Here is a 21,981-nt window from a genome sequence, read left to right on the forward strand (position 1 = left end):
GTTATCTGTTTTAATAAATGTGCTGTTAATATTTCTCTGCATGTGGTGTATTTGGTTCATATGAATGATAGATTACGCAGCATCAGAATGAAACACAAGCTCATTAATATTAAAGTTAATGAGTTAAGGTACAGTTAACAGTTTTAAAGGGGTCAATTTAGCTTCATCACCACTTTCCAAAACAGCGATTTTCCACATGCTATCGAGGATTTAACACCTGCATTTTCCAGCAGTAGTAACAGATATCATTAAATTGTCAACAAAGAGAACAAAGAGATTATATTGTGATAATTTGTTACAACTATCGAACAGTAATTACTTAACCAGTTGCTGCCTTTGCTCAAAGATACTTTGGGACCGGTCGTGACCTGCAATCACAACAGCAGGACTCTACAAGGAGGATTTCTTCACCAATATTTACTGAAGGCATCTGCTTCAAGCAGCCCAAAGTCCTGGTTTAGATCCCTGCTGCTGACAGCTTTTCAGCAAAAGTTCTATATTTAATGTTTTCAACAGACCAAAACCGCCACAAATGCAAATGCTCCATCCTGTCCGACAGAATTTTCTCGTTGTCAGGCAGGAAGAGCCTCTCCGGCGGCGTTCAGATCATCACGTCACGCTGAAACTCTGCACCGAAAGCCGTACTAATGCCATTATTTTTTGTGGGTTAACAGCTCTCCTCTGCAGGTTTTTACAGACTGAGATCTTCTAATTTGGTCAAATTAAGTCTTTCCACACCAGCGTGGAGTAATCCACCCTGGCAGACGTGACAAATTTAAGGAGACTAATAAAAAAACAAAAAAAGAAACCTGCCTACGCCATGATTTTAATAAACATCTGTCTTCTTTACCTGGAAACTAACGCTTTGTGACCGACCTGCAGGTCTGCAGGAGCTTCAGCTAAAACCATCTGAGACGCCAGCGAGACAGACGGGAACAGAGACTGAGGGTGAGAAACTAGCTCTGCTGCTGTAACCGGGCAGAATCTGCGATAACCATCTCTCATCCATCTCCTCACTCTCACCCTCCTGCCCCCCCTCAACACTTCTGCTTCTTCTACTCTTCTCCTCCTCAGAATGTGCTGGAATACTGCAGCATGAGATACACAAGTGTTCAAGTAAGATCTGATTTTGATTCGAGTTAGACAAGTATTAAAAAGTGACATCTTCAGGAGTTCAAAACCTAATTTACTCTGACAGAAGACGAAGAAATCCAGAAAAAATTCACCTCTAACAGTCTTGAAATGAGGAATTTTGGCATTATTGGCTACAAAACCTTAATACTGGCTCATTTGCAGCATTTCCTGGTTTAATAAACAGACTTTTTTGCTTTTGTTTCAAAGATCATTGATAACTAAAAGCAGAAGAACCCCCCTCTTTGTGAACTGAAGCTGTTCTGCTGCAGCCTTCATGTTCATCTGACGATATTCGATTCAGATTTGTGCTACAGAAGCGTCACCAGGTCCGACTTTGTGAGTCCGCCACGGTGACTGTTACGTAAAAGTGACTCAGAGGTTTATTCAGACGCGGGATCGACATGTGAAGCTGTTGTCACATCCTCCTGAAGCATTCTGCCTCTCCTAAGATTGTTTGGGAAAAGGTTTTTTAAAGTTTTCCCTGCATTATTCAGGATTCAGGGATTCCTCGGGAAGATCGAGCTCTTCTTTTCCCTCTTTCTCTCCTGCGCTGACTGGCTGTTTGCACCGACAGCCAACCTCAGCTGCTCTTACGTAAGAGCTCCCCCTCGTTCGCAGCTTTCATCCAGGGCACGACGGGGAGGCTTCTCTCTCCCCGTCTTCACTCTCTCCTTCTCTCTTTGAATGCGGCAGCAGAGCTCGTGTTTATTTATTCATCATCACGTTTCATCTTTTTCTTTTAAGGCTCTTCGGCGGTGAAATAATGAGAGCGACTGCGCCGTGGCGCCGTGCGTTTACCCCGCTAATGTTTCAACGCTGCTGACGTATTCTCACCGTCGGACATGAAACGTACAGTTTTTTAACTGTAATAAATGGGAAGGAGGTTGCTTTGATGCCTGTGCACTTTTCTGATTACACAACAGGGTACCACAGGCCCAGTGGTGGTAAAGCTTCACATAAACTTAAACGGCCAAACAAACTTCCCTCTGAAGGAAAACAGAAGTGCAGTGATGTGACTTTACCGGCAGCATCGGCAGTTTGACGAGCATCAGTCTGGTTTGGGTTTGTTTGTTTTTTTTACCTATTCTCTTCTGGTCTGTGATGTCCAGCTCTGGTTCAGTGTAAGGCTTGAGCTCGTCCTCTTCAAATCCTGCATTGATCCATCGATCCTTCATGATTTGCTGCAAAAGCAAAGTGAGACAATTAGAGTCCAGCTGATACTGGATTTCTGAGGCCGGTGTCGATATTTCATATCATGATATTTTGGCTGATTTTTACAAAAATAAAAACATGCGTGAACATTTTTGATGAGAATCCCTTTACCGTTTGCTTTGTGTCTGTTTAAAGTTTGTACCTATAAGGCTATTGCTCTCTGGTGCACGACTATGTAGCAGCGTGTAAAATGACCTCAAAACATATCTTTGACATTTCTGACACTCAGTCATATGATCAGTCTCTGACTCGCTCTGCAGACAATGAAGTATGAACTATAAGTACAAGGCTGAGTTTATACTTTTACAAGGGGGAGTTTACACAAGGGGCTAACAGACAATTTAATTTATAGCTCGGCGTCGAGTTTCGTGTGACTTACAAACACTTGATGGACGTTTTTATACGTGATCATCAGGCTGCATTTATTTATACTCCTCATTGTAACCGTGGTTCACGAGGGTGGGAGGGTTAGACTCAAAACACAAGCAGCCCAAGCTGACCAATCACAGGTCTCCTCCACAGCCGCCGTCGCTTTGACGTGAAGTTCAGTATATAAAGCTACGACGGCTGCATTCGTAGGCTCCAAAGCTAATCCGTTAACGTGCTGCTATTTTAGTATTCTGGTCGGTTTCCAGGATTCAGTGAAGCGTTTCTTTATTTGTGTCGCAAGTTTCAAGTTTATTTTAAGCACAAAAGGGCAAACTGCTGCACACTGAAGAGCAGGCAGAGGAGAAATGTGGTAGCACTATTACACAAAGATTATGAATCCGCCCTTTTCACAGTAACATCCACATTGTGCATCGCTGCATCTCACTTGTTTGCACCTTTTTTTTTTTCATTGCAGCTGATCCATTGATCTCTGGGGTTTTTAATAAGGACAGAGCCAAACTAATTATCACTGATCATGCTCTGCTGTAACTAGACCTTATTTCCTAATCCAGGGCAATGATGTGGAGTCAGAGGCCAACACATGTGACCCTTTTGTTTAATTCACTTCCGATCATCTTAACAGAAAACAAGAGGCCATAAAACAGCTTCCTGCTCGTCAAAAGCAAATGAAAGACGGAAAGCAGCTCTTTGATTAAATGGCCCGTTTAAAAAAAAAAACACAACTGCCCGCCATTAAACCTGATCCAGTTTAGAGTTTACGTGCCAAAAATACTCTTGGAAAGAAGCAGTGTTTTATATGTTAATGATCTACTGCTGGGTGTCGGGCAGAGCGGCAGGATTTCAGCTCAAACGATGATCATTAACACTTTTCTGACAACGTGATCGCCACTCTGATTGATCTGTGGAACAATTCTCTCTCCCTCCTCTCTGCCTCTGACATCAAACACGACTATTTTAATCTCAGCAGATGCGACATGGAGTGAAACGTCTAAATATTTCTAGCATCATCCGGTTATGAATGGTGGAAACTTGTATCTGTCAGGACGTTTTGACGCAAAAAGAGTTTTGATGGACTTCAGGAGGTCAAAACATTTACAGCATCAGGCCACAAGGCAAAACGTGTTGGTCTCACAGTAAAACTGCTCTTTATTAATGTTGATGGACTCTGTGGCAGCATTATCACAGTCAGGACCGCGGGCAGACTTTCTGACATCTTGGACCTGATCTCTGCTGCTAATGTCCATTCACGTGACTTCATAATGAACTATGACAGAAGCGTCAACGGTACGCTATGTTAAGTGATTTTACTCCACCACACTTGAGGGAAATATTCTGCTTTTTAATCCACTACTTTTACAGTTACTGCTTTACCTTTCAGATTTTACAAACAAAGCACGTCTTCTGAAAATGATGCACTGCTTCACGCTGCAATTAAAATCAGTTTAAGTTCCATCCATGTTGAAATACGACATTAAAATTCTGCTCACAAATTAATGCATCAATAATAATGAATAATTATCATTCAAACACTCCACATATAGCTCCTGAAACTTCTAAATCAAATTTTACTCGTGTTAAATGATCTGAATACTTCTTTGTAATTTGTCATGACAAAAATCATTAATTGCCTCTTCTGTTTTTGGCCTTTGATCTGCACAACAAACAAACCCCCTTTAAATGAGCTTTATCACCTGAACTCTGCTTTCTTCTATAGCACTTTGAACCACATTAATAACAGCTTCCACTCAAGCTGGTGTTGCATGTTGCCCTGAACACTGCGAGGTACCCTCGACTCATCGATGCGGGCAGAGAAGTGAACGAGGAAGACAAGAATGACGATGCATTATTCACAACATCAGAAAGCAGGAGGGGAGTGTCGCCCGGGCGCGCACAGAGAAGAGGACACCGTGGGTGCCAGAGAAGATGATGCAGGGGGTGAGGGGGGTGATGCAGGAACCGAAAGGAGTGGAGAGGGGTTGTTGGAGAGGTGGAGGATAGATGGCATTCTCCGATGGTGCAGACGTGCTGGGACGGGGTGTTAAGAATTGAGTGGTATATTTACATTTTCTGCGTCCTCCCTCACCTCGAGAGTACCCCGCTTGGCCGGGTTGAGCACCAGGAAGCGTTTGAGGAGGTTCTCGCAGTCCGTGGACATGTAGAAAGGGATTCGGTACTTTCCTCTGAGCACACGCTCCCGCAGCTCCTGCAGAGAGGAAGTCATGCAACATCACATTTCTGTATGACTGCACACCTGCAGAAATCTGCACATGTATGTTTATTTCTGCTGGAAAAAATATGAGGGCTAATGAAGATAGCAGGTTCTAATACCTTGTTAAAGTCTACATTTGGTCAGATTTAGGAGAACCTGGAGAATGGTACAAAACCAAACAGATAAAAACTGACAGAAGGAGATTAAAGTGGCTGCTGTTGCTGATCATTTCACAGCTAAATACTGGAGTGAATTCATTTCAGCTCGTTATCCACAATGTAAGTGTTGGCGAGCACCCACAGCATTGATGGAAAACTTGACAGTTTGGACAGAAAGTCTGGCAGCTTAACTTTCTTAGTAACCTGCTGAAATGAGTATTACTATCTGAAGACATTACACACAGTGTGCCACATCCAACAGCAAAAACCAACCCACAGACTTGTGTGAAGTGGCATTTTGCAGAAGTGTGTGTATGAATGGGGGGGGGGACGTAAGTTCCTTCGTTAAACTTTGCATACATTACAGACAAATCTTAAAAAATTGGCTTTGATGTTGCAAAACATTTTATCATTCTGGTAAAAATTTGTCACGGGTTAAAAATACCTTTAAAAATAATCTGCAGCTGGATAACAAGTAAAAACGCTGTCTCTCCACAGGTGTGCACAGGCAATGCCATGTGACCAAACAGAGCTATAGTCACAATGATAAAGGTATTTGTATTTTTAAACGACAGCAGGTCATAACATATGAAAACGGGAGCATCGAGACGTCAGTACATCCACACTATCCTACCTTGAGGTTCTGTCCATCGAAGGGCAGCGAGCCGCTGACCAGCGTGTACAGTATGACCCCCAGACTCCAGACGTCCACCTCCGGCCCGTCGTACTTCTTCCCCTGGAAAAGCTCCGGCGCCGCGTACGGCGGGGAACCACAGAACGTGTCCAGCTTGTTGCCCAGAGTGAATTCATTGCTGAAGCCGAAATCCGCGATCTTGATGTTCATGTCTGCGTCGAGGAGCAGGTTCTCAGCCTGAGCACAAACACATGAAGGTCAGAGGTTACGGTCCGTACATAATCCATCATAATCTGAGATGTACAGTTATTACACTTTGGCTTTTGTACGGATTACACAAACACGATATAACATGTTAATAGTTGTAGGTGGGTTCTGCTACCTTTGGACTGAGCCAGGCTAGCTGTTTCCCTTTGCTTCAAGCCTTTATGCTAAGCTAAACTAACTGGCTGCTGGCTTCATATTTATCATACAGATGAGATCATCTCATCTAACCCTCAGTAAGAAGAGCATTTCTCAAAATGACGAACTGTTCTTGAATTGTCAAATTTATATAAAACAATAGAAAATAGGGATTATGTTTTAGGCTCAAGGTCCTAGAGCCTAAAGCGACGTCTTCAAATAGCTTTTTTTACTCAACCAGCAGTTCGAAACCCAAAGATATTCAACTGACAATAATATAAAACAGTGGCAGCAAATCTCGTCTTGACAAATGACGAAAACAGACATATTTTCTCTCGCTTTACTAATTGATAATTTCTGTTCTAATTTGCTCTTTTCCATATTAATAGATCGGTCTGTTTGGTACAGTCTAATAGAACAGTGAAAATCTCCTTTGTGAATGGAACAGCGACTCAAACATCTGCTCGGCGCTCACATGCAGCTGTAGGCGAAACACTAATTAGGAAGCTGAAGCAAAGTGAGCAGAGAAAGAACCGAACCACCATCCTGAGGAGCTTTCAGCTGCACGAGGGCTAAACAACACTCGCTGCACCGTGGCTGACCGTTATCAAAGGAGGGAGGAGAAAAAAAACAACAAAAACAACATTTCATCTCAGTGGGTGAAGCCATGAGGGTCAAAAATGATTCAGAAGAGCCTGACAGACGGTTCATTTGGTGGCTTCATTTTAACCTTGCATACTTCTGCACAATCACACCTGCGTCATGTTCACACCTGCCCTCACTACGCACAGGGACAAACACGTGTGTCCGCTGCAGAAGACGCTGCTCTCACATCTCCCTCCTCATGGATCATTCATGAAGCTCCACAGAGCGAACAGTTTAGACGTGCAGCGAGGTACATGGGATCCTCTTAGCCGAGTGATTCCCACTGACAGCGGGATAAAAATACAGAAGCATCAATATTTTAAACTCAGAAGCAAAAGCGCGTCACGGCTGCGAGACGGAGGAGGACCGTTTACACTACAACGGGTGATGTGGTGCAGAACATGTGAGTGCTTTAGAGGGCCGCCTACTTGTGCGTTTACAGAGCGACTGTGGCGTAATGATCGGTTTTACGGTGGCTGTACAGCCGAGGAGAAAGTCAGAAAAGGGCAGAGCGGAGCCTCATTAGCAGCGTATGCGTTGTTTTGAAATTAGACGTGCTGTGTTGTAGTCGTCAGCGAGAACACGGGAGTTAAGAGGAGGGTTATAAAACACGATGCGGTGATGTCAGCTCCCTACTCGGTGACCTTTCTATCCAATATGAGTCAGAGGTAATTAGCCTCAAAGGTGGATCTGCTTAGCTAATTTAAACTCTTCATAGGAGTACTGATTCACATGAACACTACTAAGAACGTGTATTCAAGGGTGAATTTGGGTTTTTTTGAAGCGGGGTTGTATGAGGTCGTTATCCATCATCAGTGTGTGTGTGTGTGTGCAGTGTGTTGAATAATTATTTCCCCCACTGCAGCGTACATTTAAACTGATATTTATCCTTTTTAGGTGGCTAAAATACGTGTTGCTGCTGCTGTTTTCCATCTTTTTCATAGTTGTCAGAACGCCCCTTTTTATGATGATGGATACGGACGTAAATGTGCGTTGATTGGTCGAACACATGAGCCAATGCAGCACCAGCAACTGCTATTTTAAAAACCTGTGCAACATCTCGCAATGGTAGCCTTAAGACATGAAACAAAAAAAACAAATGAACCGAGAGTGACGTCTAGGCTTTGTTATTGGTGTTATATGTTGCACAGAAGTGACGTTGCTATAGCAGCTGCTGGCCAGCCTACGTCTACCAACTATGGATAAGTACCCCATATAACCCCAATTCAAAAAGCTGAACTAACCCTTTCAAATGCAAATTACCGTTTTAAATATGAAGTTTGCTGCAACTGGAATTAAAACATGCAGATAATCTGATATGAAGCGCCCAAACACTTCCAGATATCATCAGTCTGCGATCACAGTTCAGAGCTGAACTGACATGTACTGACATCGGCTCACAGATACATCACCATTGGTGCGCATGTTGTCAGTTTAATAACTCAGTCTGGAACTGAAAAGCTGAGTCAAAGAAACTTAAAAGATTACTTGGTTTTATTGTTTAGTTTTATTCTGCCATAGACAGCTATAGATAAACAGATTTATAGATATATCATAAATCAAAAAAAGAAAATAAATTATAAAGGGCATGTTACAAAAAAGGTCAAATTAAAGTTAATATAACTTCTTTCCGCCGTACTTTTCCACAGCTTTTGGCCTCAAAAACACTTGAACCAGACACTGTGGCATTGTCTAAGTGTCTGGACGATGCATGACTGTTGTATTAAGTGGTTTTTGTATTGTGTTTCTATTTGTTTGTGTGACTTTCTATTCTTTGGTTCAAGAACATGACCAGTATGAGGTTTTCTTTGGAGCATCGATGTATTTTTATGTGTCCTGTAATCCCATGTGGTGTGAACCATTGCGATGGTATGACACGAAAATGATGAATCTGGCAATTATTTTCTCAACTGTTGGTTTGGGCCATAAAATGTCAGAAAATCACTATTTCCCAAAGCCTGGGCCGACATATTTAAATGACTCGTTTTGTCCGACCAGCAGTCCAAAACACAAAGATATTTAGTTTAATATCACAGAAAACAAAGAAAACCAGCGAATATTCACATCTGAGAGACTGACACACTGACCAACTTGTCATTTCAGATGGAATTTTATTTCACTGGAGTTGAATATATTTATGTTTTCAATCAAATTAAATTTTTACTGTTGCTCATATTTTTGGATACGTTTCATACTTAAGTTTGTTGTTCGTCCTGTTTCAGTTCATGTCTTACTTCTAATATTTTAATAACCAAACCTGAGGAGTCAAATCAAAGTGTATGTAAAAGATAAGAATCACAAGAAAATAAATGTTTTGAGTCAATAACCCGGTGTTGTCCGGGCTCTAAACTGAAGTCACCTGTAGTTTTGTTGTTTTCATGTTTCCCTTCACCTTGGTTGGCAACTGCCCAAAGGCCTGAATTCCAGAGCACACGCTGATGTTGCTGATGATAATGGCTGCTCTTTTGAACCAGCCATCATGTGGCTGTATTGCATTGTGCTTGATTGAAGCTGCTGCCGGCGCAGCCTCTTACTGAGATAATGTCCTGCTACCAGCCAGTGTGGCTCCTCTGAACTCACCTTGAGGTCTCTGTGAACGATGTGCTTCTGGTGGCAGTACTGCACGGCCGATACGATCTGTACAAGAAAAAAAAAAGACGAGCTGAGTTTAGTTAACTGTCTGGTGTTCTGCTCTCAGACTGCGATAAAGGATGTGGTGGAGGAGGAGGAGGAGGAGGACGAGATGTGGTCGACACTGACAGGAAAGATAAAACACAACGCAGGTGGGGCTGAAGACAGCGGGAGGGTGAGAAAGAGCAGGTTTCCTCTGTGCAGTGAAACTATTGTACATTTATCTGTCTCACAGTCCAGGCAACAGCCTGCACTAATGGTACAGGAGGCTGTGATGCATTATCAATATCAGGGCACACAGGCGTCTTTTTTCTCTTTTTGCTGAAGGCGATATTTTCAAATCTGCACTGCTTAACAATCACGGAACATATTCGAACTAAACATCTGCTGGATAGCGCATGAACCACAGTCACATCTTAAAAGGCCCTGAAAGTCTTTTTTCAACACACATAAAAACAAAACCAGGTTTGGTTATTTCAAAGGAGGCTTTTCTTTTAGAGGTGTTGTTCTTTTCTCTTTTCATTGGGCTTTTAGTGGTCGGAAAAAGCTGATGTCATGTAATTCTCAGCAGCAATCACGATTTAGCGGCATCTGAATGCGACGACGGCTGTGGGGCTGTTCGCTCACGCTGCCAGACCGCCGTCATTAAATCTGATCAAGCCATCCCCACGCAGCCGTCACTGGAGCAACGTTTGAGACTTTAACTCTTAATGAATAATACCTAATGAGGAGTTTCACTCAACTTTAACCAGTGTAATACTGTACTTAACTTGGTCATAACACCTGCTACAGAAATAATTTGTCATTTTCTCAATGCACAGCACATCACTGTTTCTATTGGCTGACTGAGCCCATTTGCTGGGTCAAAGTTGAACAGAGCTGAACTGTGAACTGGGAGTCCACCTTGCCGACTGTGGATGGCACCAAAACAGAAAATACCTGCTTGAATTATTGTGGGCTTCAAGTGAAATGAGTGAAATGAGTGGGAGACGGAGCAAAAACTCTCAGGCTGGAAGTATAATGTGACCTTACATTCAAGTGTCCACTACTTGTTTATGACACAGTTTCAAGTCAAACTGCAGCCACGTTTAGTCATACTCTAAGATGTCATCATCTTTATGTGATCTGAATGCACGATTTCATGCCTCAGTGACACGCAGCTCTTCACAGAAATGTAGTAAGAAAAGGTTTTGATTTGTGATTCGTACTTTCTGTGTCTCTGTGAGTTCTAAAAGCTCCCTTTAACAGAGAAAACGATGCAGCGTTTGGCCAGTTTCTTACTGACATAACAACACTCAATGAGACTTTGGACAGTGTGTGACAATCACTGAGGGGTAAGTGATGGGGAAAGAGGCAGGTTTGGACATTTCTCATCAGTCTTCAGACCGCCGTCCTAGAAGCAGGACAGCGGACAGCGACCTCTGAGGCTGAGCCGAGAGCAGAGGTGTGAAACCAGAACACTGCAGGGGGAGAAAGCTGGGTACCTGTCTAAATTTAGCCCTGGCCTCTTTTTCCTTCATTCTTCCATGTGCAACCAGGTAGTCGAAGACTTCTCCTGCAAAAGAGAAACAGAGAGAGAGAGAGAGAATTAGAGAATGACAAAGGTTTGAAGAGACAGAGGAAGCAATGAATGAGAAGTCAGAGAATAAAGAAAAGACAGATGCAAAGAAGGTAGAAACAAAAAGTGACTCACAACTTAAAATAAGTTGATTAAAAATAACTTCAGGGTGAACTTTTCTGTGCAGCTGGCCTGCACCGTCACCCATGTGCATGGTTCGAGGGTGTTTCTTGACCATACTGAGGTGAGAGCGGAGCTGCTTCCTCCACACTGAGCCTCTCCTGGAGGCACAAAGCTGCTGCCGAGCTCGGCTCCGGCAGCAGACCCTTCCCTTTCCCCGGCCCACACTTCTGCACGCTGCCGGCCAAAACGTGACTACACTTGCTCGTGTGCTAATTGAGCTCGAGTGGCTGGCGTGTGCGTACGTTCATGCCGAGGAAAAAGGGGAAACAAACAAAATGACGAACAACGAAACCTGCAACATAAAATGCCTCCCCGACGTTTCCTGAATTCTTGAAGCCCTCCCACTCTCTCAGTGCTGACCTGCAGAGGCGGTCAGAGTGCACGTTTCTATACTTCAGAGCTCTAGAAAAGCAACAATCTCACCGCTCTGACTCAACTGCTAAAGACAGAATGTGCCAGCTAACACCTTTTATGTCAGAGCTAAAGGGCACACCGTGTGCTGTACATGGGCATGAGATTACGGAACAAAACTGGAGAGTAGAAAGAAAATTGTAATCTCACTTTAGAAATGAGAAGGAAAAAAATACTTAAAAAGAAAAGCTAGATATTTGGATTGTGTACAAATGCGAAATAAGACGTTAACATTGTATTCAAAACATTTTTTGGCAGCACGAAATTACTGGGAAAAATATCAGGAGGCTGTTCAGTAACAATAAGAGTCTACAACCACAATAGCAGCTATGTGTGGCTGTGCTAACTGGGCTTTGAGATAAACGCTAACTTTAGCATGCTAACATGCTGATGTTAAGCTGGTAAAATGTTGACCATGTTTCTTAGTTTAGTGTGTTAGCGTGCTAAAATTTGCTCATTAGCAGTAATACAAAGTTGCTGAGCTGAGGCTAATAGGAATGTCATTCATATTGAAGGTATTTGGATAAAAATATGAACTGATGATGGTTCTTATCCCAATTCACGCTGAGGGGGAAATGAATGTCTGAACAAAGGCATCATTTATCCTGACAAAGAGAAGTCTCCACCAGTAAAATCAAAGGTGGTGCAGGGCTGCAATATAGCTTCCACCGCCAGTGTAAGAACCACACACAGCAAAATAAGAGTGATTTCTTTTTACCCAGAGCATCTTCCCTAGTGTTTAACCTCAGTGTAGGAGATGATGCTTTGGTGTAGGCTAAAATAGGCTAATTTTGGCTAATCAAGACTGGTGGAGAATCTGTTTCCATCAGGAAATAGGGAGGCTCTGTTATGCTTGTTTTCTTCAGAGGTGCCGACTGGTATAGTGTGTACACGAGGCAAAATACTTTGAGTTCTTGCCAATTAATGTCTCAAATGCCATTGTAATTAAGGATAAGAAGAGGGCATATGACTCCAGTTAAAGTTGATTTAATATCCATTCTCTCTTTTTTTATGTGAAGAACTTGGTGCGTGTGATTTCCTTGTTCTAAAGCACTTTGAGCTGCAATTCTTGAACGGAAAGTGCTGCACAAATAAAGTTTCCTTTGTGTAACAGATTTCATGACCAGATCAGTTCCTGAAATCTGTTCCTGAACAGATCCATGCAGTCCTGGATCATGGCTAGAAAGCAATCAGTGCCCCAGACAGAGCTTAGGAGTCACCTTGAGATTCTGCTTGAATTCAAAGTAAATCAATCCCAAACTGAAAGAAATATTAGATTTACCTCATTAAGGTCTAATTCAATTTGCCCATGATCAGAGTTCCCATGTCAGTGGTAATATGATTTGCTCCTTGGAGAGCAGATCTTCACAATTTGTCATCTCAGTTTGGCTCAGCAGTCTGAACATGACCTTTCCAAGAAATCAATGACAAGATGTGCCTTTTAGGTCCTACGTATGTGTGACGCTGCATCAAAGGAGAAATTAAAAGACGCTTTTCCCATTGGAAAACACAGACGGCAACATAGAATTTGATGGCAAAAACTCTAATTAAATTTTTTTTACTGTGTCTGTACTTGACTTGCCAAGTTGTTTGAAAGAGCAGCGTATGATAAGATGAGGAGTAAGTTTTGTTCTCTGAAATGCTTGAAATAATAAAATTGATCAACAGACTAATCGTTTATCAAAATAATCGTTACTTGCAGCCCAACAATCATGCTTACAGCAAACCTGTAAACACCACACAACATTTAGTCAGAGTTGTGTTCCTCTACACTGGTCCTTTCAGAACGAAGTGGATTCTGCAGACTGCATGCTGCTCCCAATGTACATAAATTATTAACACACACATTTATCACATTTTGTGTTAATAAATCATAGCTGGGACCTTGGGAGCAGCACACAGTGTGCAGATTTCTACCGACTATATCTGGTCTTCTGTGCAGCAGCTGTGGAGATCACTCATATTTTTTTGTTTTGAAGTTTCATGACAGTCTACCTGTGCTTGTAGAGGTGCAAGGGCACTTCCTCTATTGATTGGTTCACAGCAACAAAATGTTGACACTTTTATTTCTGTCTCACCTCCACTGGCGTACTCCATGACCAGGTAGAGCGTCCTCTCCGTCTCAATCACTTCAAAAAGCTTGACTAAGGGAAGAGAGACAGAGAGAGAGAGGAAGTTATCAATTCAATTAGATTTAAAGATGGCGGAGATTCAGACCAAGACAGTAATGAATTCAAGGACACGAACACCAGAAGTTTTCCCAAACAGACACCTGGAGAGAGCAGAGGTGAGAAGCCAAGTCGTGTGGATCTGTGTGCATGTGTGTGTGTGCGTGTGCGTCGTGACCACGTAAGCACAGCTTCACAGCGTCGAGCCCAGCTTTGCAGCACTCGATATTTACTGTAATATCCAAAAGCTGCTTTATTTTAGCCTCTTTTTTTGTGTGTGTTTTTCACTGCAGTGTGTTCAGCTCGAAGATATAAAGGACTGTGTGATGAGCGGCGGAGGGCTGCACTGCTAAATATAGACAAGGTGGGATGGAAGACAATGAGAGAGAACAGAGAGGTAGAGATGGAGAGCGCTTACTATCACCCCAGTAATTCTAATCACATTTCTGCAGAGGAAATCATGGAGCGTGAGGAAAGGAAATTAAAAGTAATTAGCGGGGGAATCCCATCTCCAAAACCAAATGCACCATGGCGAGCTTGTCTGCTGTGTGTGCTTTATAACACATGCATGTGTGTGTTCATGAGTGTGTGTTCGCTGTGCACATACTGTGCAATTAAGCTTACTAACAGGTAAATAAGGACAAAAGACCTTTTGGAGCCTTGTGATTCCAGCCTTCTCATATTTTATTGATTAACTATTCGGTGAAAAGACGGAGAAACTAATCGTCAGACTGTTAAGGACAACAACTGTTATTTGCAACCCTTAGCAGCAGCTCATGACGCCATTTCTCATCTCTTTGCTTCTACCCAGTTCATGTTCAAGCCTTCAACAGCTGAGGTTTTCATGATATTAGTTTCATGTTGCTGCAGTGGTTTGGAGTTGCTGGTATTTCCTCTTGCAGCTGGTTGTTTGATGCCAGAGTTTCTGCTGCTCCGGGCAGCATGTTCTCTTGTTTATTGATCAAAACCGCTTCGTTTTCTAATCCCAAAGCAAAGCGGAAAGAATGACCCTCCCGTTTTAGTCTCGTCAGTCAGATACGGTTACAGACGACAGCAGACATTAAGTTAGTTAGATGTTATAAGTTCCAGATTTTGTCTAAAATAATTTCAAATTTCCATCCAAGTTATTAAATTTGAACTGCATTTTTGGCGTAGGTCATAGTCTTTGTCCTCTTCCTTTAGATGGCTGCCATAGTTCCAGAAACCTTTACACTTGCATGGATAGTTAGATTTTGCAAGAACTTACTTATTCTTAAATCACTAATCTCCTGTGACGTCAGGAGACACGACAGTGCTTACAACTTAAAACAAGCTGCTGAAGTGCAGACTGGCAGCATGTTGCTGCTTCGTGTGGCTTTCCAGTAACAGGAAGGTCAAAGGTTAGAGAACTGCAAGGCAGGTGTTGTTGAGCAGACAGCAAACCAGGTCTAAAATGTAAATGACTGAGGAACTCAAATAGTCAAATGAAACAAGCACACAGTTATCTTACATCACTTATTCTGCTTTCACTGAGATTATGTGTGTAAGATTTTACTTACCTATATTGGGATGATTCAAGATCTTCATTATTCTAACTTCTCTGAAGAGCTGAAAAGACAGAAATGTTTATAGTTTACTCTGTGGCATTCAAGTTCCATACTCTGACATTTAAACACAGTTAATAGGATTTTTTTTGATTTGGTGAGCTCATATAAAAATGACAAACACAGCTCAGGACAGCACATCCAGTAACTGCACTGACATATAAAAGAGGTCAAAACCATATCAAAACCAATATTAAAAAAGAGGAATAAATCTGACATGAGATGTGACACTGTTCACACAAAAGCTCCTAAACTTTAAACACATGGATAAACATGCCTGTTTATCTCAAGTTTACATCAGCTGTTCATATGATCCCATTCCTGATGATGATGAAGAAACACATCACCAGGTTCCCCCATCAACACTGCAGTTCTTATTCTTCTTCACCACAGGACATCATGGGTTAAGAAACTCAAACACTGGTCCTTGTGTCGTGCCAACACCAACACATCTGTCGAAGAAATGTGACGTCTCGTCATCACCTGCACATCGTGAGTCTCCTGCCCGAGAGACGCCGCCACCACAGCCGCCACCGCCCAGCAGGGTCAGAAAGGGGAACTGAATTAAGTTAAACATGTACCATCACATCTCTCCCCTCCGCACTAATAACAAGACACTCGGTCTACACACGCTCTCTTCCCCATCAGCACTCAGAAGGACCAGACAAGCAGATTTGTAACGGCCGAAAGTGCTTTTAAGTCTTCTGCTGAAAGAGGAATAAAGAGAAGTGTGATTTATTATTGATCCGCTGTTAACTACACCTCACCCACCCACCCACCTCTTCCCTTCCACGAAAATATAAAAAGCCATCAAACTTTCATGAGGCGGGAGTAGCCAGTTTGGCTGCTGGCTTACTGACAAATAAAGGATGAGGCTGCGTAGCCAGAAAACACAGAGACACAAACACCTTTTAAATAGATACAGAGGAACATCATATCCACAGTACTGTACAGAGCCCAAGTTCAAGTTATCAGACCGTTCCATCGATAACGATAGGAAACATTGCACTGCTAAAGTGGGAACCACTTCCTTGACATTTTTACTTTCTTACAACATAAATTATTAAAACTGTCATTTTTTTCCAATTGAATGGACAAACTGTTTCAACAGCACTTTATAAGACCTTTTTCACAGCTTCACTTTTAACATCTTATTCAGACAACAAACTGTGTCCACATTTATTCTTCTGCGACTCAACTGTTCTGTTTGAATAATATTTTAATAAATGAATTAATTGTGTTTTGACGGGCCAAAATCACCACAACTGGAAAACATGACAATTTTTTTAAAACAGTCAATACTTGTTCATGATTCAATGATTATTCCATAAAAAAAAATTGAGACACACTCCAATATTAAAGCTCCAACCACAAACGCCGAAATCTTACTTTCTTACAATATTACGTATTAAAACCTTCAAAATCATGTTTGCTGGATGAATCACCGGACTGACACATCAAATTTCAGCCGCACTGTGGAAGATCTTTTTATAGCTTTATTACTAACAAGCCACAAAGCTGAAACATCTTGTTGAGACAGAAAATTCTTGTTTATTCGTGATTTCTGCTCATTTATCTTTATAATACTCAACTGCTTCTTTTCTGACCACGGGGGAAAAAAATAATCTCTTTCTAGTCTATAAAATCTATCAAAATGATATCTTAATGTTTGTTTGGAAAAACTGTTCAGTTTAATCATTAATGATATGAAGCTAAGCCAATCACATTTTTACAGCAATAACTTCCAAATGCTTGATAGTTGTACTAATAAATTTAACTATTACATAAACTTTAATTGTTTTTAGTTGATCAATTAATCACTGAATTGTTCCAGCAGCACTCTGCAGCTTTTTCGTAGTTTTCCGTTTGATAAATCAAAAACCAGCCAAATCTCATTGAGATAATAAATCGTTGCTTATTTGTGCATTTGCCTCCTTCATCCCTGAACATTAAATCTGCTCTCTCAGTGGGAAAGTGACAGAAACGACGGCAGTAAAGCGAGTAGGGTCGCCTGAGCGACGGACAACAAAAGGTTCACTGACAGATTCGAACCCACGGATTCACCAGGACGCCCCGATAAAGCCTTCTGTCCCGAACCCTGGGCTGCTGGTGTCTGCCTGAGAGGCAAACAGATGGTGACAAACAGCGGGTGATGTTTTCACGTTGAGCGCTGGTGCTGCACGCCGAGCTGCAAGAGCACACGCAGTTACAAAATGCTGTAGAAATGTAGAGAATAAATGTAGAGCTGCATGTTTCTCCAGCATGTTTCACACTGACCCCCCCCCCTGCACCGTCTGGCACTGCAGAGGGTTTATGTCATCGAAGAAAACGTCTTTACACTTCTGTTCTTGGTTATTTGAACACGAAAAAACACAAACCATCATTCAACCAGTTGAACGTTCATGAATTAGACGGGTTAGCTCTGCTACTGCAATACATTTCTCTTGCAAAAATCTCCCAAAACCAGGGCGTCAGGATGGCCAGGGGGTTTAGGACACTGCTCATTTTCTCATTGCATGCCCAGTTATTAGGTATTCAGGCCAAAAACTGCACTGCTTTAAAAAATCCAAACAAAAACTAAACAAAAACAGGGGGCTGCATATGTGTGGGCGAGTCTCCTCAGGTAGCGGTGAGAATGAAATATGATCCAGGAAGTTAAAACGTAAACAACAGATACACATCATTCATGTCACAAAGCAATCTGCCAGGAATGTGCAGTTGCATGTATTTGCGCCGTGCTTCTGTGCTGGACGGCTCAAAAGTTGACCCGGGTTAAACTTTTCTGTCCTCCAATGGCGTGGTTTTATTTAGATGAATGAGGGAGCTGCGTGTTTCCACACAGGGCTTAAACCAGTCTTTGCACATCACTCCGTCTCTTTCTCCTCTCATTTCCTGTCACCTCTCTGCCGTCCACTGTCAAAACAAGGTCAAAAACTGCTCGCGAAGATGCTAAGATGCAAAATGTGCAAAGCTGTTATCTGGGAACTGCTAAAGGCAAGGGAAGTGTAGTAAAATCAAGGGAGAGGGCAGAAATGGGTTTGTCACGAAACCTTAACAATACATGTGACTAAATAGCTCTTGGAGTGCTGAACATTTGTCAGATACATGAACAGATGTTTCCTCAAACATTTACTGACGATGGAGCTACGTTAGATGTAGTGCTGGAATAATTAATTGATAAGTTGATTTAGATGACAAGATTGATTAACTTTCTGTCAAACAACAATTCTTTTAATGCCATTTATGGTGTAAAAACACCAAACATTTCTTCTTAAAATTCAGCTGTTCTTTGTTTTATATCACCGGGTATTGAGATCTGTGGGTTTTTCACAGGTGATCTGACAAAATAAGAACTATTAAGAGATCAACATGGCAATATGACAACTTGTGGTGGCCGTTTTTTACTTTAAAAAAGTTTTAAAAATGATAATAAGCTTTAGTTGCAGCCACAAACTGAACTGAACAAACTGAACACCTCGCTGCATCCTTCTTTTCCTGTCTAGAAAGCAGCTTAAAAGCAAAAATAAAAATTGTAAAGATAATAAGTATCACTTCAAATCATACGACTTCAAAGCAGTAATTTAAAGAGTCAGATCCTGCAATGGCAGCCAGCTGTGGGAGGGACTGAGATCATAAATCTCATTTCACACCCGGTTCAGAGACAACTGAAGGGTTAATTATGAACTCCAGCCAGCGGGGCCTCCAGGATGGAGTCGACCGGTTTGGAAGCCATGTTAACACGCTGAGCCAGGACAAGTCTGGCTGCTGACGAGGGGAAGGAGGAGGCGAGGATGAAGAAGAGGAGCGCTGTAGTGAGCCTGAGGTCTCCTCACTGTCATTACACTCTGCCTGTGATCGCGCTCTCTGCCCATCATTATACTGAAAATACTCTCCTGAGCCCTCACCGAGCACAGAGGAATAAATCTGAGCCGGTTCTCTGTGTGACAGTAGAAACGCTGCTGCTCAAGAAACAGGAGCTCTGTCTCTGCTGATTACTAGACGGCACCAGCGGCTCTGGGAAAACACGTTTGGGGTAGTTAGGTTGTCAGACTGAGACAACTAACACTTTTTTATTCAAACTCAGTGACTTTGTGAAGTCTTTGACAGAGTCCATATTGTTCGAAATAGCAGATGCAAGCCTCTTTTGACACCTGGGGAGGTTCAAAAAACAGCAAACCAACGAGTGTACGGGAATACTTTGTCAGGTATGTTATGCAGTAAACCGAATCAGTGGAAAAACACAAGAGAGACAGATGATTCACGACATAACACAACCACTAGGTCGAGGACGTAAACCTGCTGGTGATCCAGCCATACCACTGCGATGACACACAGCCGTCCTGATTACGTAATCTGTCTTCTGATCAATACAAAGCACCTTCGGACAAAGTGGGTGAAATCACACCTACAGCTGGCGTGTTGGTGGAAAACTTCCCCTTGTTGCCTCAATTACAACTGATCTGAGGACAAAATTGCGTGGGCTCACCATTAGATCATTTACTGCATGTTTTTGGTTAACTTTGATCCCACCAGGTCAGAGACTGAGGTGAGTCACAACAAATCGGATTACAGCCCCTGCAACATCAGCGAACAGTGATGGATGTCCGTGCTCTTCTTGCTGTAATTGACCCCCAGTGTTTATTTCAGCGAAGAGAAAAATATCCAGACTGCAGTTTACCCCGAGTGCATTTTGTTCCGCTCAGCTTTCTGAGCGGGAGAGGCTGCTCTCAGCGCAGTTATTTGGTCCCTCTGAACCTCGAGTGTTATTGTTCCCATCTGGACAAACAAATCAACCTGAGGGAAGAAGTGTTCTGCCTCAAATTAACTGCTCCAATCACACCGAGTTTAGGAAACTGTACAGAAAAGTTTGTCTCTTTTGAAGTTACGAGGGCACAAATGAAGGGACGCCTGCAGACTGACAAACTTTAGCACCTACTGATGAGTTTTTGAATTTTCTCTGTCCGGCCGACTTAGTGCTCCTGATTTTTTGCTTTTTGTGGAGTCCGACTACGAAGCCGTGCTGAGGTGTGGCCCCTCATCAGTGGCTGTATTTTATGAGCTCAGCTGCAGTTCAATCAGAAAGGAATTTTATGAGATGGTTGACTAATGTTGAGGCCTGAAAAGGTGAAACTGTATCCTGCATTTCACAAAAAACATGAGAGACAAGTCCCAAAAAGATCAACTATGTAATGATAATTTGGGGTTTTTGTGGGGGTTCAGACTAGAGCTGCAACTTACAGGTGATTAATCAATTAATCTATCAAAAATAATTAATGACTATCTATTTTCATAATCAATGAATCATTTCAGTCATCTTTCAAGTAAAAATGTCAAACATTTGCTGTTTCCTGCGTCTTAATGTAAGTACTTGCAGCTTTTCTTTGTCATTTGTGAGTCAGTAAAAGTTTCGGGCTGTTGGTTGGAATAAAGGAATTTGAAGACTCGTTTATTATGATGAGCATTTTTCACAATTTTTTGACATTTTATGGACTAAATTACTCATTGATTAAGTGCGACAATAACCAAGTTTGCAATCGGTAGACGACTCGCTCTACCTCAGAGCTGCAGGACGTGTTTTCTTATGTTTTACAGACCAAACAGTTAATTCATTAATCAAAGGGATGATCATTATCTTGATAAATAATCAAATTAATTGTCAGTCGCCGTCCTAAAGCAGTCATAGTGGACAAAATCTGCAACGAGTAAAAAAGATGATACTAGAGTAAGAATCTGATTTTCAGCTTTCCACAGTGGAGGACGTCAGTAGTCAAAAGGTGCAGCAGTTCAATACTGAGCCCAATTAATTATGTCAGAGGTTTACTGACTGAAAATGTTTGTCTTTTTCACACGATAAAAACTGTTATTTTTAAATAAAAAGGTCAAGAAAAATGGACTTCTTCTTGTTAGATTAATGATTTTAACGAGGCACTGCACAGCTCCTGCCTCCAGCTTGAAAACTAGAACTATAAAATGACGCGCAAGGCTTTAATAACTGCTCCACAACCACTTAACGAAAAGCAAAACCTCAGCACAGGGAGCGGAGGCTGTCCCGCACTCACAGCATTCGACCGGCATTGTTTACATTTAATCAAGGCTTCCAAGTGTCGCACTCCCTCGCTGACCTTCGACCTGGACGATAACAGGACGAACCTCAGCGGGTTGAATTAGGACGCAGAGCGAGAGGAACACGGCGGGAGCTGAGGGCAGTTTGCCACGAGCAAATGACAGATGTGAACGTCGACTCGGCTCCTCCGAACTATTAAGAACAGAGGCTGAAAATAAACATTTAGGCTTCAGAGACGATATCCCCCGCTATCAGCCTCTCGCCAATTCTTCCAGTTACATAAGAGGTCAGGACACAGCGGTGCCGGCTCTGATGCAGGTTGGCTGTTGCAGCAGCACCAGCTCAGAGGAAAGAGGAGAGTCGGGCAAAATAAACACCAGATCCAATCCCTCGAAACTCACCTGAGCCTGGACACAACACTTCACACACACACCTGAGGTGCCCGATGACGTTCAGTCAAGTGTTTCCAAGGATTTGGGTGTTATTTTTCAGATTTTTTGAAAACACCAGTAAAAGATCAAAAATTAACGTCTTAGTACTTCCGACCTTGCCCAGCCTGTGTGTGGCCCCCAGCTCGAAACCCATTGGTTCCTACTAAA

General features: G+C 42.3%; 1 protein-coding gene across 11 annotated transcripts in view; it reads right to left on the reverse strand.

The window, feature by feature from the left end:
* Positions 1–21,981, reverse strand: part of mark3a (MAP/microtubule affinity-regulating kinase 3a) — a 53,303-nt gene that overhangs the window by 21,862 nt on the left and 9,460 nt on the right. For 6 of the 11 annotated variants that reach the window (XM_041954427.1, XM_041954419.1, XM_041954426.1 and 3 more), the window contains exons 4-10: positions 15,274–15,322; positions 13,646–13,711; positions 10,900–10,970; positions 9,365–9,421; positions 5,738–5,974; positions 4,820–4,939; positions 2,216–2,315 (exon numbers count right to left, since the gene is read on the reverse strand). In XM_041954427.1, the coding sequence (XP_041810361.1) occupies positions 2,216–2,315; positions 4,820–4,939; positions 5,738–5,974; positions 9,365–9,421; positions 10,900–10,970; positions 13,646–13,711; positions 15,274–15,322 (700 nt within the window). Of the gene's footprint in view, positions 1–2,215; positions 2,316–4,798; positions 4,940–5,737; positions 5,975–9,364; positions 9,422–10,899; positions 10,971–13,645; positions 13,712–15,273; positions 15,323–21,981 lie in introns of all 11 variants that reach the window. The other 5 variants (XM_041954417.1, XM_041954425.1, XM_041954420.1 and 2 more) reach the window with 1 other exon arrangement.

This window comes from Chelmon rostratus, chromosome 15, assembly GCF_017976325.1.
Source record: "Chelmon rostratus isolate fCheRos1 chromosome 15, fCheRos1.pri, whole genome shotgun sequence".
NCBI classification, from domain to species: Eukaryota; Metazoa; Chordata; class Actinopteri; order Chaetodontiformes; family Chaetodontidae; genus Chelmon; species Chelmon rostratus.